Below are 15,194 nucleotides of genomic sequence, written 5' to 3' on the forward strand. Positions count from 1 at the left end.
TTTAATGTACCTAAATATTTCACACATTATTATTTTGAAACAGTGTAATGCTAAAAAAATACCCTTCTAAACAGTATCTAATGTGTGAACTGTAGAAAAAAAATAAGTTATTGATGAAAGCCTGTAACCAAAGTCTTAGCTAGAAATGTAGGAAAATAAACAAAATAAACTTTGAGATTGCTACTTGAAATTTTAAAGCATGGAACATAGCATATATTCAGTAATTCCGGAACACTAAACAAAAATAGTAGTATTTGCCCATGTAATTTAGCTCATCAACCAGGTGGATACATTGGAATTCAATATGTCTAAGCATATGTACCTTTAAATTTAAATCATTGCAAATTAGTTGACATTCAGCTTCATAGCATTCAATGGAATTATCTAATTCCACAGAGCTTACCCATTTTTAATTGTGTAAATGTTCTTGGATCACCAAATCTGTAAGTACCTAGCTGAAAGTACTTTGGTCAGTATAAGCCTCATGGGAGTTTATATTTATAGGCCAGGATGCAGTGAACCAGGACCTGGGGTAGCATGATTCACATTGGGTGTCTCAAGACATACACAAGCCCAAGGCAATAGAGTGAACAGGAAATTAGGAAGGCGAGCAAAGGTAAAATGTGCAACAAAACCAAAGTTAGTGGGTGAGAAACCAGGAATCCAGATAAGAACCAGAGTCTAAGAAAGGCAATATAAGCAGCCAATGGCCAGGAACTGTAGTTAACAAGCAAAAAGGTACAAGAGATGCATAGCACCAAAAAGACCTTGACCATTGGGCCCATGTTCTGTCCCAAACAGGATGCTTCTTGATTACCACCCTCCCGAGCCAGAATCAATTCCAAGATTAAACGTGCCCTGGGCTGACAGGGGTTGATGAGAAGCAAAGATCGAGACAGCACAGACCTGTCACTTCATTGCTCCCTAAGAATAGAGTATGTGGTAGGAGGGAAAAAGGTCCTTTTCAATATTAATTATGATTTCAGCAAACCCCAAAATATATGCTAGCACCAAATGCAGGGAAATATTTTTAATGATGCCCTAATTTAAGAATATGCTTTTGACCATCGAGGATGTGTGTATATGTGTGTATTAGCTTTTCACACATATGTAGTCACAACTTTCAAAACTTTCACAACTACAGCTTCACTGAAATAATAGTAGAGAGATAGAGGAAAATACTGATGCTGAAACTCTTACATCCAGAGTAGCATCAATTAATGAGTATAGAAAGTAAAAGTCAAAATTTGCTTTAATAAAAATGAATCCCCCCAAAGTTCCCCCAAAACACTCATGATAGGACAAAAAAAAAATCTAAACCTGATCCAATTATCTTCAAAAACATAAAACTGGGACACTGTTTAAGATAATTTAGCATCACAGCTGCTTCACAAACGAGTCCCATTGATCTTGCCACTTTGATCTGTGCAGTTCAATTCAATATGGTTGAAGCCAGGATTATCAGTTCCACCCTCTTTTACTGGATGAGATTTATAGTCTAAAACTTGCTTCTTCTAAAAGAAAATGTTAACATGGTGATTAGAAAAAAGAAACTGTTCGTTCAACTCTAAATAATTGTTACTACTACTTTTCTTTCTCTAAATCAGCTTCGTAGTCTATTGAGGCAGAGATAAACAACAGAAATTAATCATTAAAAGAAGGAAGGCAAATACCTTCCTTGTCCAAAAGAAAGTCTGAGGATTAACTAGTATTCTGTCCTGGTGATAAAAGCACAGTCTTACTAATGTAAGGAAAAAGAAAGCCAACTCACTTTCTTAAAAATGTCAAAATTGGATAAAACGTCCTCTTTGGTTAGTAGGAATCTGCGGTCTATGTTTTGTTTTCTTCCTCCTGAAAAACATACATTATTTATATTGTTAAAAAGATATCTGTAACTACCCAGTGACGGACCATCATACACTCATTTAACTTGGGCACATTCACTTCTATGCATTTATAAAAGAGAAAGAGTCTTTTAAGTAGTGCTGGAGACATAACCTACCATTTCTCTTCCCTCAGTCAGTCTCAGATTCTGCAAGCCTGTCACTGGGATACATATGAGTCTAGTGTTTAAAGATAAATAAGGTGGTTCTTAAATGCAAGCCAACTGTCTCATCTGGTATCAACTAGGGAAGAGTCATCTGGCCCAATACTGGTAGGAAAACTGGTTTAAATGCATCCTTCATGATCTACCAATAAAATATCAAACCTCTGCTTGATGGAGTTGCCCTTCCCCAGTTTAGTGGCTATGAATGTGTGAAGGAATGCAGGAAATTATGAATTGTTGGATAAATTATTTAAATGAAAACCAGTATGATGATAGGTGCTTGATCCAAATTCTCTTCCCTAAAGTTTTGCTCTACAAAAATTATTCTTTGGCTCGGTATTTTATTTGTGAATCAGAGAGGAGGCTTTTAAAACTGTGTATCTCAAAGAGTTGTTCTCCAACTACCTCTATCCAAATCACCTAGGACATGTACCGAACATGCAGATTCCTGGATTCCAACCTGGACTGACCCAATTAGAACCTCTGTGGGTGGAGCCACTGAGTCCTGATTTTTACCAAATTTCCAAGGTGATTCTTCTGCCCTCTAAAGTTTGAGAAACACCATTTTAGTATAAATACTAGGTTTTTAATTAAGGGAACCTCTGTTGTTCAGGAGATGGGTTCAACCTTAAATTAATTCATTCAATACTGTTGAGTGCCTACCATGTTCTAGAGACTCTATCAGGTGCTGGAGAGACAGAGATGAATAAAATAATCACTGCACTCATAGCTCATAGTCTACACAGGAAAAAATTTACCCCACTTTACCAGTGAAGAGACACATGCATCGTGCACCATCTGTGATTAGGTGAAGCTGAAATGCCAACCAAGTCTGTTTGGCCTGAATTCCTACATATTCCTAGTATCCTACAGTAGATCTTTAAATATATTTCCCAAGGAGCATCAGGATTTTATGCTTCTAGACTTTTTTTGCAAGGTTCTCACTGATGGTATGAAGTGGGAATAAGTTATATATGAGATTAATGATGTTGAAGTGTTTTTAAATCACTGGATGCCTGTTTACCTTCACTTTTTAAAGCAAAAGATAAAGTTGTAGAAGGTTATCAGAATCAAAGTATTTAAGGGGGGAAAAAGGAGCACTCAGAGGGAGTACACTGACACTCCCATTTTTTTAAAGGAAAAAAAAAAAAGGGTTGAAAAAGGACCAAAGGTCAAATAGGAAAATGAGATTGGTTAGGTGTGTTCCAGATCTGAACAGTTGGGTTACTGGTGAGAAAAGTTTAAGATCTGTCTTAAAATATATCACAACAGATAAGAGAGTAAACCTACTGTGCTGGAAATTTTACTTACGAGAAAAAGCATAGTCCTTTTTGAAAAGAAAGAGAATAGTTTAAACAACTGTTTGAGAGGTAACAAATAGTTACAAACATTATTATAAGTCTACAATAATTATAAATTATAATGTCTAAAATAATTATAATTATATAATGTTAATATAATCATTGATACAATTATATTAATATCACCACTAATTATTAATATAATTTATTAATTATAAATACACATCCTGTGATATAAGTATCACAGAAGTTTCAAAGACAGTGCTATCCAGGTGCCAAAAAACAATGAGAGATGGTAGAATTCTATAAAGTAGCACCATGCTGGTAGATTTACAGCATAAAGCAAACAAAGACATCAGGCATACTTGGACAAATTATAGGATTTCTGACTAGTCATAATACATTTGATAAAGAAGGCAGGGGAGCTGCCTCCCCCTGCTTGGTTGCTCTGGATGTGTATGTGTGAGGAAACGTAGGAAATTAGGGAGCCCAGCACTTCTCCCCAACTCCACACTACTGCCCTGCTCCAAGCCACCGTGATTGCTCACGTGGGCTACTGCAATAGCCTCTACCTGCCCTCCTTCCCTTACAGAGTATTCTCAAAACTGAATCAGAGCACTCCTTTGAAAATTACTGGAAAAGTCATTTTTAAAATAACCCATGTAGTAAACCTAAGAGACACAGAGATGGAAAACAGGAGAGAAAAGATAAGAAAATCAGGACTGTCCAAGTTTAAAACATTTGACTAACAGGAGTTTCCAGAAAGAGAAAACAGAAAATGGCAGAAAATTACAAAAGAAATAATATCGGAAAGTGCCCTAGAACTGCAGGACATGGGTCTGAAGACTGAAACCCTCCTGAGAGGCTAGGGCAAGGCAGTCATTGTGAAATGGGTCACATGCGAATGGCCAGCAGGCAGCAGGGCACTGGTATCCTCAGCGGCAACAAGGCAAGTCGAAGAGAAGTAACACAGCCTCCAGGAACAAGAAAGTTACTCTCAACCTAGGATTCTCTACTCAAATTATCAGCAATTATCAAGCATAAGGAGGAATTAAAGACTTTTTTTTTCAGCTATGCAATGTTTCCAAGATCTCTTGTCCACCCTTTCTCGAGAATGTGCTGTAGGATGTGCCCCATTCAGTTAAGGGTGTAAACAAGAATTAGGAGTAATGGGATACAGGCAGCAGGGAATCCAACACTGGAGGGAGACCAAGAGAATTCACAGAACGAGGACAAAATGAAGTCCCAGGGTAACAGTTCTATAGCAATCCCAGAGAGCTGTGTATGCTATGTGTATTATTGGTTTGATTTCCTTTAAAAATTATTTTTTTAAAGTTTATGAACATCTGAGAAAAGCCTTCACACTATGTTTAGATATAAAGATCATAATTATTATTCCTTACATGTGTATACTTCTTTACAAAGAGTCAGTGCAGGACAATGAGAAGATCATGGCACAGAGCTATTGTAATGGGGTGTGTAAAATCCCTAGCACTGTAGTAGCTATACACAATTTCTTCAAGCATTTTATTTTTATCTTACAGAGACCTGTGAGATAGGCAGGTCAATCATTATCCTCATTTTATACATAGGATAGCTAAGGCTCAGAGTAGCTATGTAGTAACTATATAGACTTATAGCTATAAGTTCTTTCAGCTAATAAATGGCATAACAAAGATTCAAATTGAGGTGGGTCTTCTCTTTTCAAGACCAGGCCGTAAAATTTCCCATGAGTAAAATGGAACAAATAATTAAACTAGTTGTTAGGACTATAGTAAAATAACATAAATACCTATAAAACAGATATAGTAAAAACTAATGTAATGGTAATACAGCAATATTAATGTTTAGTTACCTATTAATAAACTGATAAGCATTCCCACAAATAACGTTACCAAAGTTCCAACAGTACTGAAGTATAGATATGATAAAGAATACCAGTTATCCATCAGTGGAGTCCTAAGAGAGAGAAAAACATAACCGTAAGATTTCATGCATGCTACTAGCAGCTAACAGTATGTGTCAATAAACCTCATGGCAAAGTCAAAATATAATATTTAATCATGTTTTTAATGTCCACATCTGCTGTTCCAATTTTATCTTATTGGATCAGGAACTAAAAGTATGACTTAATCTTAACCACATACTAGAATACTAAATGTCCATGTTTATTCATTCAACTCTGCTTTGTGTCCCAGGTACTGTTCTCGTTATTGGAAAGCCTGCCATAAAAAAGCTGGATAAGGTTGTTCCTGCCCTCAGAAAGTTTACATTCTAATACAGAAATGTAATGAACAAGTAAACAAATTAATAAACATAATAATTCCCACTGGTGGAAAGTATGTAAGGAAAATGAAACAAGGTAATGTGACACTAACAGGGTAGAAAAAAGGAACTACACTACAAGGAGTGGTCAGGGAAAGTCTCTGTGAAGAAGAGACATTTGAACTGAGATCTGAATAACAAAAGTTCTTGAGAAAGCATTCCAGAGAGAGGTAAACATCAGCAGATGGTAGCATAAAGAACAAGATATAGAATGGTACAAGATGAGTTAGAGGTCTTTTCGTAGGACTCGGATGAGTTTGGATCTTACTCTCTGGATAGCGGCACACATTGCAGTATTTTTATTATTTTATTTTATTTTTATTTTTTAAATTTACATTTTATTAGAGTTGATGTGTAATATTGTATGTTACAGGTGTACAATATAGTGATTCATAAGTTTTAAAGGTTATACTCCATTTATATTCATTATAAAATATTGGCTATACTCCCCGTGTTGTACAATATATCCCTGTAGCTTATTTTATACCTAATAGTTTGTACCTCTTAATCCCTGACCCCTATATTGCCCCTTCCCCCTTCCCTCTCCCCACTGGCAACCACCAGTATGTTCTCTGTATCTGTGAGTCTGCTTCTTTTTTGTTATAGTCACTAGTATGTTATGTTTTTTAGATTCCACATGTAAGTGATATCATACAGTATCTGTCTTTGTCTGACTTATTTCACTTCCATTTGCAGCAACATGGATGAACTTGGAGGGCACATTGCAGTATTTTAAGTGGAGGAGTGACATGACCTGATCTGCTTCTACAACAACTGCTCTAGGATTCCACTTTCAGCTTTGATAGAGTAGACCCACCATTCTGCCAAGAACAAAATATGAAAACTGGGAAATGGGAGGAGGCAGGTTTTTGAAGACCTCAGAGAGATCATGGCAGTTAGAACTTGAGAAGCCAACATCCCAGAAAGAAGGGAAAAATAGAGGTGAGCTAGTTAAATTAAGATAATGTGATATATTGGGCCAAAGACAGACAAAATAGAACCGAATAGAAAACTGAAAAACAGACCCACAGAAAAATAGACATTTGGTTTATGTCAAAAGTTGCCACTGCATTGCAAAGTGTGGTAAAAGGATGCTCCGTTCAATAAATGGTGCTTGGTTAATAGAATATCCATATGGGTCATTTTTAAGTCTTTTGTCATTTACAGACAGTTCTGGGTGTACTCTGATGCTTTCGCAAAAATGTTCCTATAAAAGGGTTTCATCTTCAAGGAATTCATGGAAAATACTCTGACAAGTACAGTTTTCTGGTAACTGACTACTGCTGAACTGAATGAATAAGCATTTTCAGAACGCTAATGGTAAACTGATGAATTCATAAAAGTGCTAACAAAAGATCAAGATGAAAAAAAATTAATTACATGGGACTGAGTGAACTGATGAGGATGATTATAATTTTTGTGACTTTCTGTTTGAATAAAAAAAAATCCCACAAGGACTCAGAGGCAAAAAATATACAAATCAATTTTCACTGCAAAGTAAAGGAGCTGTTACAGTGGAGGATTACTGGACTGAATGTCAATATTATGACATAGTATGAATGTGTTTCGTGTTTGGTAATTGCAATCATTGTTGCTTTTGTTGTGGTTATCCATTTACAATGCTTGGTGTCAGTTTATTTATCTCTTGTAAAGATAAAATACAGTGTGTGTGTGTGTGTGTGTGTGTGTGTGTGTGTGTGAGTTGTGAAAAAAAAAAAAAACCGTTCTTCTAGTCCAAAAAAAAAAGAATATCCATATGGGAAAAAATGAATCTTGATCACTTGAAATCAATTCCAAAGTGGATTACATTTCCCAAATGGAAATGGTGAACAAGAAAACTTTTAAATAAAAAAATAGAGGAATAGCTTTATGACCTCAGGGTAGGCAAAGATTTCTTAAACGGAATTCACAAAGGACTAACCATATAGGAAATGACTGATAAGTTGAACTCAATTAAAATTAAGACACTCTGACAACTAAAAAGCATCACTAACAGAGTAAAAAGGAAAGCCACAGAGTGGTAGAAAAATATTTTCAAAACTTATCTTGTATCTAGAATATATCAAGAAATCCTACAGAAATAAGAAAAGGACAGAGAACCCATTTAAAAATGGACCAAAGATTTCAACAGACAAGTCACAAAAGTAGTTATACGAATGGCCAATAAACATGTAAAAAGGTATTGAACTTCATTAATCATAAGGGAAATGCAAGTTAAAAGCACAACAAGCTATCAATATGTACCCATCAAGTACTAGAAACTTAAATAAAAACTGAATCTGGGTAATTGAAACCCAATACCTAGGCAACCAAAAAGTATCTTACTTCACCTTTAGCTGTGCATTCGTTCCCCTTGGACTCTAGCCATACTGAACTATGCATGATTTCCTAAGATGCCATGTGGCTTCAGGCCTTCATGTCTCTGCATATGTTGCCTTCATTCTGCAACATACACTCCATCTTCCTTTTGTCCCCTCTGCCCAATCCTGTTCACCTGAGTAACTCCAGTTCATGGAATACTTCTCTAAGAAGCATCTTCCACCCAGGAAGAGTTAGGCTCTTCCTCCTCCTGGATCCCATGAGAGCCTATGAATACTAATGCTCACAACATTGTTTAATTGTTTATTCTCTTGTTCAACTTCCCTTCTGGTCATTTTCTGTGACAAGAATAACTTTCCAGACCTTCTCCTCTAGCCAACGTCTGCATTCTTCAAGTACTAGTAGATCCTGAAGTCTGTGCTAATCTACACTCCAACTTTGTTTATAATCATTCTTTTAACAAATACTTTCAACTATTTATTAGCTAGTTATTATACTTATCATGCGTACTGAGTTCCTTGTTTTGTGTATAGTAGCATGTTCTCTCCAGCTAGATTATAATTGCCTGGAAGGCAGGAACCACGGTGGATGGGAGGGGAAGAATGTCTATGGATATTACATAAATGGTCAGCCCAGTGCCGGGTGCATAGTTCATGCTCAAAAATTCTTGTTTATTAGCTGAGTTATTTTATAAATAAGCTAACATATAAAAGTGATTGTTACGGTACCAGGCACATAGTAAACCTCAGCTAATTCATTTGTTTCAGAAATACGAATAACCAATTTGCCTTACTCTTTTAAATTAAAAGAGATATTTACATAATCAGGACAAATGCTAAGCAAAATTTTAAAACAAAAAGCACAACTTCAACGTCCTCCTACTTACACTTAATTAATTAATAATTGCTCCCTTTTTCACTCTCTAATGACTTCCTGACTACCCCCCCCCCACATTAGTGCATTCATGCTTATCCGGACTACTCACTGTATTTCTGTGCACCCCTCTCACCCCAGCACCCCACCTAGTCAAACCTTCCCCCATATATGCCTCAGGCTCTGGAACTATCTTTTCTCTCTACCCATGCAGAGTTTACCAGCCTTGAACTCCCACTGACAAGTGTTCTCACTGCTGAATTCCCTCTGGGACATAAATCACCAATGATGTTTATATGTATGGTCACATTCTTTCTCCCAGGAGTGTGTCCATTTTAAGAGGGAGATGCCATGTCTTGTCTTAAATGGAATGATTCTCCAATGGTTTCATTCTAGGCAAGCTGGAACTGGGGCAATACTTTAGGGGAAGTGGCCTCATCTTTGTATTCCTTGAATGTATCCATGGGTTTTGTGCTTTAAGGCTGGAGATGTATTGATATATATCCACTAAGGGTAGTCTTGCCCTCACATCCACTGTGCAGTGAAATAGTGATATAAAAAAAAAGGTCTACATCATTTCATTAAATCAGACAATATCAATATCCAGAAGCTCAAAAATGTACTGCATAACTGAAAACTCTAGCAGGAAGATCACTGCTGTGACTTATTGCCAATGCTCTAAAGATTTGGAATCTTTAAAACTGAACAAATAGCAATTATCCAACAGATTTAGATAAACTGTAGCTTTTAGTTGGTAAAGGCTATACTTCAAAAACTATATATGCAATGTGTCTTTTATCATTTTACTTTTCATTTTAAAGGTTTTTCAGTGGACAGAGGCAATTTTTCATTCAACTGGAGCCAGTATTTATCAGCATTTACCCATAAAATAATTTTTTTGTTACTATTCAAGTCTTCTCTGCATCTGTAGGTGATGTAGACGTTTCTATTGAAACTAAGAAAATATGGCATTTTTTGCTATTTCTGAACAAAATATAATAGCCAGAAAACCACATGGGCTCTCCCCATTTCAGAATTAGGCAAAATCACAGCACGGAAGGCAAGAAAAGCAACTGGGGTTCTCTACCTGTCACACACATTTTTAAAAAATACATCATTATAAAGTTCAATTCAATACCTTTCAATGTTGTATACTTGAAAAGTACTGGTAGAAACTGGTATTTCTGTGGTTGTCATCCAATCTGTCCCATTGTATGTGCTGTTACAGCCGTAGGTTTCAAGGCTTAATGGCATAGTTCTCTCAGGAAGTGGAGGATAAATTTGAGCTCCAATTCCGACCCACAAAGAAATGGTAAATCCAGCCAGCAGACCCACAAGTGCTCCCTGCAAAACAGGAGTGCTTTTCAAAAACAATAATACAGTTTGCTTTGAAATGGAAATTAACATTAGGAGCTTAAGCTCAACATGGTCCAAGCCAAATTTACCAGTCCCCTCCTAAAACTCTTTTCCCCTGTAAGCTCCTTGCATCTTGCCAAGAGCAGCATGGGTCCCTGGTCCCTCAGCCCAAAGCCCTGGGGTCTCTGGAACCCCACCCCATAATTCATATCTCTATCTCACCAATCACCAATTCCTGCCCATTTTTCTTTTCCTTTGTCTCATAATTCCATTCCTTCCACTCTGTTTCCATGGCCAGCACTCTGCTTTGGCCTCCTTGTCTCTTTACACCCAATAACTACAACAGTCATGCAGCTGACTTCAGGCCAACTGTTCCCTCTATTTTTATTTAATCTGTGAAAAAATGGCATGCCATCTGAGCAGCAACAGATACGAAGAAGAAAACATCCACAGAATTTATTCCTATACATAGCAACATGCATGACTGTAATTGTACTGCAGGAAAATTAGGGGAAAATAGCCAGCTGTTTTCACAAATGACAGCAATGGTACATACAACCAAACCATCTCTAGAGATAAGTGGAGATTTCCTCTCTGAAGACATTTGGTTTCCCAGGCTTTGGAAGACGTGGGTTCCCCTGCCTGCTTTTCACCAGTAATCCAAGTATTTTTGATCAGTCAGTCAGTCCTTGAATGATTTAAGCCCTAGTTCCAAATGATGGAGATGAAAGCAAATCTTGAGCTGGGAAGCTGCTTCCTCTGTGGTGAAATTTCTCCCGTTTCTTTAAGAATAATGATCGGATATTACAACAGGAATAACAGTTCTTACTTCCCCTTCTAAGGGCGTGTTGGACCTAGTCAGCTATAGCATTTCTGGAGGCAACTCATGGTGGAAATAAATGTCAAAAATCAAAAGGCAGCCTTCTTTTAATATTTCAGGCATTCAACAAACCACTATGCATTTCATAATGCAAAGAATCTCATCAAAGCTTCAACATTCTGAGGTGGACACAAATTGCTCTCTTTCATTTTGATTAATTTCTGCCAAACTAGCTTTTCATAAGACACTTTGTTGAGAATTATTGTTAACAATAATAACAATGATAATAGCCCTTAGTAGTATCTGCCTTACCAATTCCTAATGCCTCATGAGGAAAATGGAATTCTAAATGTAAAGTCATAGTTCTGCAGTTATTTTCCATCTGTCTGAAACAACCACACATACATTACCAGCTTTTCCTGAACTTCAGCTTATAGCAGGACTGAACTAGTGGAGTTCCTCCTGGATTTCAGAGAAGTAATTTCAATTTCACTTATTCTAAACAAAACTTGGCCTCAAAGCACAGATATGTCTATGTAGAAGAAATGAGCTATTACCTCTTCCTGAATACAATTCCCAGTTATAATCACCCCTTTGGGTCTAAAACCATGTTGGTGGAGCTACATCTTTAAATATCAGGAGTATAAATTTTCTGACCAAAGTGGTGAAGATCTTATCCTATTTATTCTCTTTACTGTACTCCGGCTAGTCACAGGTATCCTCAGCTCTACTGCTCTGAAATCCTGTATATCTGAGCCTGTCGATCTCCTTTAAATCCTAGTGATTAATTTTTAAGAACAGCAAAAAAGTAGATGCGTACAAAATATTGTTCCTTTAGTTATATAATATTCATAATATATATTGTAATATATATTACATATCATATTGTATTTTGTTTCATAATATATATCCTTTAGTTATGTTATATAATACTCTATAATATCATAATTTAGTTATAAATATCATTATGTTATTATATAATTTAATTATGTGATATTCATAATATATATTATTCTGGTAGTTTCCATTTAGTTTCACACATGCAGGGTCCCAATGCATAGTACGTTCATTGTGTATCCCAGCAAAGTCAATATGAGTAATTTAAGTCATCAAGACAGGTCACTAATGACAAATATCAAAGGAACCGTATCTTTACAATTGAGAAAACATTATAGAGACACTACTGCATTTGGAAAAGTAGGCTTTACACATATTCATTTTTAATACGTACTATTGAGTTGGCAAAGGGAACCAAAATCCCCAAAGCAAATAAGCCCAGAAGTGGTCCCCCAATCATGCCAAATATGCTGAGTGAGGCCTACAAAAATAATAAGAAGTCATCAATTAGCAATCTCAAATCCAAAGTTAAAATGCTTTAAAGTAATTTCATCAGCATGAGGATTTAAAGTATTCAGCCTCCTCCTGACAATCATGGCAGCCTTGCCATTGACAAAGAGATAATCAGAACTTGGAAGCTTCTGCTTCTCAGTCGCAAGTTCCATCAGTTCATTCAAGTACCCTCAATAAAAAAAGCAAAATGTAAAGAGGTTAGAGACTCATGAGACAAGAGGGACACTACTCCTCCTGGTATTGTTCTTGTACATATTAATAATCAACCACATCACTTCTTTGTGCCTTGGTAGTCTCAAAATCCCCTGCAAAAGAAGATTGTGGATAATTACTGCTAAGAGACCAGAGATGGCAATGAAACCCAATGCTATCCTTGATTTCCTAAGGATAGAACTAGAATGAGAAGTATGGTTAAAAAAAAGATTGATCAAATCATGTAGAAAGATTTAAACCTAACTAATTGCAATCTTTGCTTTGATGTAGAGATGCCAAAATCATGATAGTGAAAAAAAATGTACAGTATGAAGAATAGAGAAATGCAAATAGCTGAAACTTTCAAGAGACGTGTGTTCCCAATATTCAAATGGCTAATTTTTGAAAGTGGACAGAACCATAAAAGAAGAATCAGGGACACACCGGTTTGTCCACAGAGTAAAAGTGACAGAGAGAACAGAATGAATAAATCAAAAAAATATATATCAAGTCAAGAAAAATTTTAGAGCATACAGACTACAGTCCTGGGTTAAAAAAAAGAGGCTTAACTCGTGGACTAGGGAAAGGAGTGAGGATATGATGACAGAGGAGAACTAGTGTTTGAGGAGGATATGGACTCAGGATTGATCCTAAGGAGTCATTTCACAGCATCTCTTGAACCAGAGTCCAGTAGGAAGGAAGGTAGACTTTATGGAAATGTGAAAGAAGTCACTTGGCCCATGTAGTGGTCACTGCGACAGTGTGACCTAGAGCCAGTTTTGGAGATATAAGGAATACACCCCCCAAAATACCCATCTCAGGAAATAAGACCTTAGCTAGAGATAAAGCAAGGAAGAGTTGCCTTGGACCTATGATGACTCTCCTAATATCTCATTATCTATACTCAGGCCAGAGCTGGTATATGAAAAAGGGGAAATCAATCACAATAAGAACTATAAGTAATAATGCAGACTATGGAGGAAAGCACACAAAGAGGAGTTTTGTTGGTTATGGCTTACTTGTACCAGGGAAGCTTAGAGCTTCTGGACCTAATTCATTCATTCACTAACTCATACACTCAGAATGAGATCACACTATTTTAACAACTGGTATGCCCTAAGCAACCACCACCAGAAAGGACCCAAGTTGGGGCTGAAGCAGGAGCCTGGAGGACTTGCTGTGCCCAGCATTAACCTTCAAGTTTCTGGGTCCTGGTCCTAGAGTTGGAGCCCAGGTGGCCATGGAAGTTTCATGGACCACTTAGGTGTGATCAGATAAGTAGGTATTTATGAACCAATACATAAATAGGTACATTCAACCTGAATCTGTAGAATGTCTACTTTGTCCTGGACACTGCAGTAGGCACCAGGTATTTGATACAGTATCAAAGAACAATGTCATAATCCTCACCTTCATGGAGTTATAAACTATTTAGTAAAACAGACATTAAATAAATAACTGCAATAAAGTATTGTAATGGGGATGATACAAGAAATACAAGGTGCTCTGGGAACATTTGGTAGAGGGGAACTCAAACCTATCCAGGGAACAGAAAGGGCCTTTTTGAAAAATAATGTTTAAGTTGAAACTTGAAGAACAAATAAGACTTAGACAGTTGAAGGACACTTAGACAGTTGAAGGGTATTCCAGACAGGGAGAAGAGTCCATGCTGAGGCTTGGATGCTAAAAACAGTGAAGTCCACTCAAGGTTCAGAAAGAAGAGGCTAGGGGACTTCCCTGGTGACGCAGTGGATAAGACTCCACGCTCCCAATGCAGAGGGCCCAGGTTTGATCCCTGGTCAGGGAACTAGATCCCACATGCATGCCACAACTAAGAGTTCGCATGCTGCAACTAAGGAGCCCACCTGACACAACGAAGGAGCCCACCTGCCTCAACTAAGACCCAGCACAACCAAGTAAGTAAATAAATAAATAAATATTTTTTTTAAAAAGAGGCTATTCCAAAGATTAATCTGTCCTCTCCATTCCAACACCTCCAAAGAAGCAAGACAGTTTTCCAACACAAAAATGCTCTCTAACAAAAATTCAGCAAATGCCACAAGACATGAAGGACCCTTTAGGCAATAAAAAATGTATTTCCACTCATAGGAAGATGGAGTAGGTGTACTTTTCCCTATTCCTCCTGCTAATAAAACTAAGACTCCTGGACATTACATATAAAACAAACATAAGAAGAATCTAAAAGGTCAAGAGAAGAAGGCAGACTAGCTAGGACTTCGGGACCTGAAGAACAATATAATGGTGAGGTCTCTGAGTTTTCTTTTTGGCCCACATATCCCAGTCTTAGAGCTGAAGAAGCTGGCAATTCAGAAATGACAACATGTGCAGGCCAAAAAAATCCAGCAAAGACCAGAAAAGGAGCAACTTAGCAAGAAAGAAAACTTTTAGATAATAACTGCTCAATTCCAGCCAAATGCCACAGAATAAACTGTTCTCCCACATACACATGCCAGAAAGGCCAAGTAGGGGGCCTCGATTCCATCCCCTACCAGCCTATAACGAGGCACCCCATTCCCTCCCTGCTCAGGCAATGTCATAGGAGGCCTAATGGAGAATTAGGACTTTCACCATTGCCCAGCAGGAACAAGAC

The 15,194-nt window shown here is 37.2% G+C and overlaps 1 protein-coding gene across 1 annotated transcript in view; it reads right to left on the minus strand.

Annotated features, from left to right (window-relative positions):
- Window positions 1–1,234: 1,234 nt before the first annotated feature.
- The window catches only part of SLC5A8 (solute carrier family 5 member 8), a gene marked incomplete at its 5' end in the record, with an annotated part of 61,479 nt that continues 47,519 nt past the window's right edge, over window positions 1,235–15,194 (minus strand). Inside the window, 5 exons of the mRNA XM_079714214.1 lie at window positions 1,235–1,514; window positions 1,772–1,851; window positions 5,204–5,307; window positions 10,004–10,209; window positions 12,273–12,359. Coding sequence (XP_079570340.1) covers window positions 1,389–1,514; window positions 1,772–1,851; window positions 5,204–5,307; window positions 10,004–10,209; window positions 12,273–12,359 — 603 coding nt within the window. The 3' untranslated portion in view covers window positions 1,235–1,388. The remainder of the gene's footprint in view (window positions 1,515–1,771; window positions 1,852–5,203; window positions 5,308–10,003; window positions 10,210–12,272; window positions 12,360–15,194) is intronic.

The sequence above is a fragment of the Hyperoodon ampullatus genome (genome assembly GCF_949752795.1).
Source record: "Hyperoodon ampullatus genome assembly, chromosome: 11".
NCBI classification, from domain to species: Eukaryota; Metazoa; Chordata; class Mammalia; order Artiodactyla; family Ziphiidae; genus Hyperoodon; species Hyperoodon ampullatus.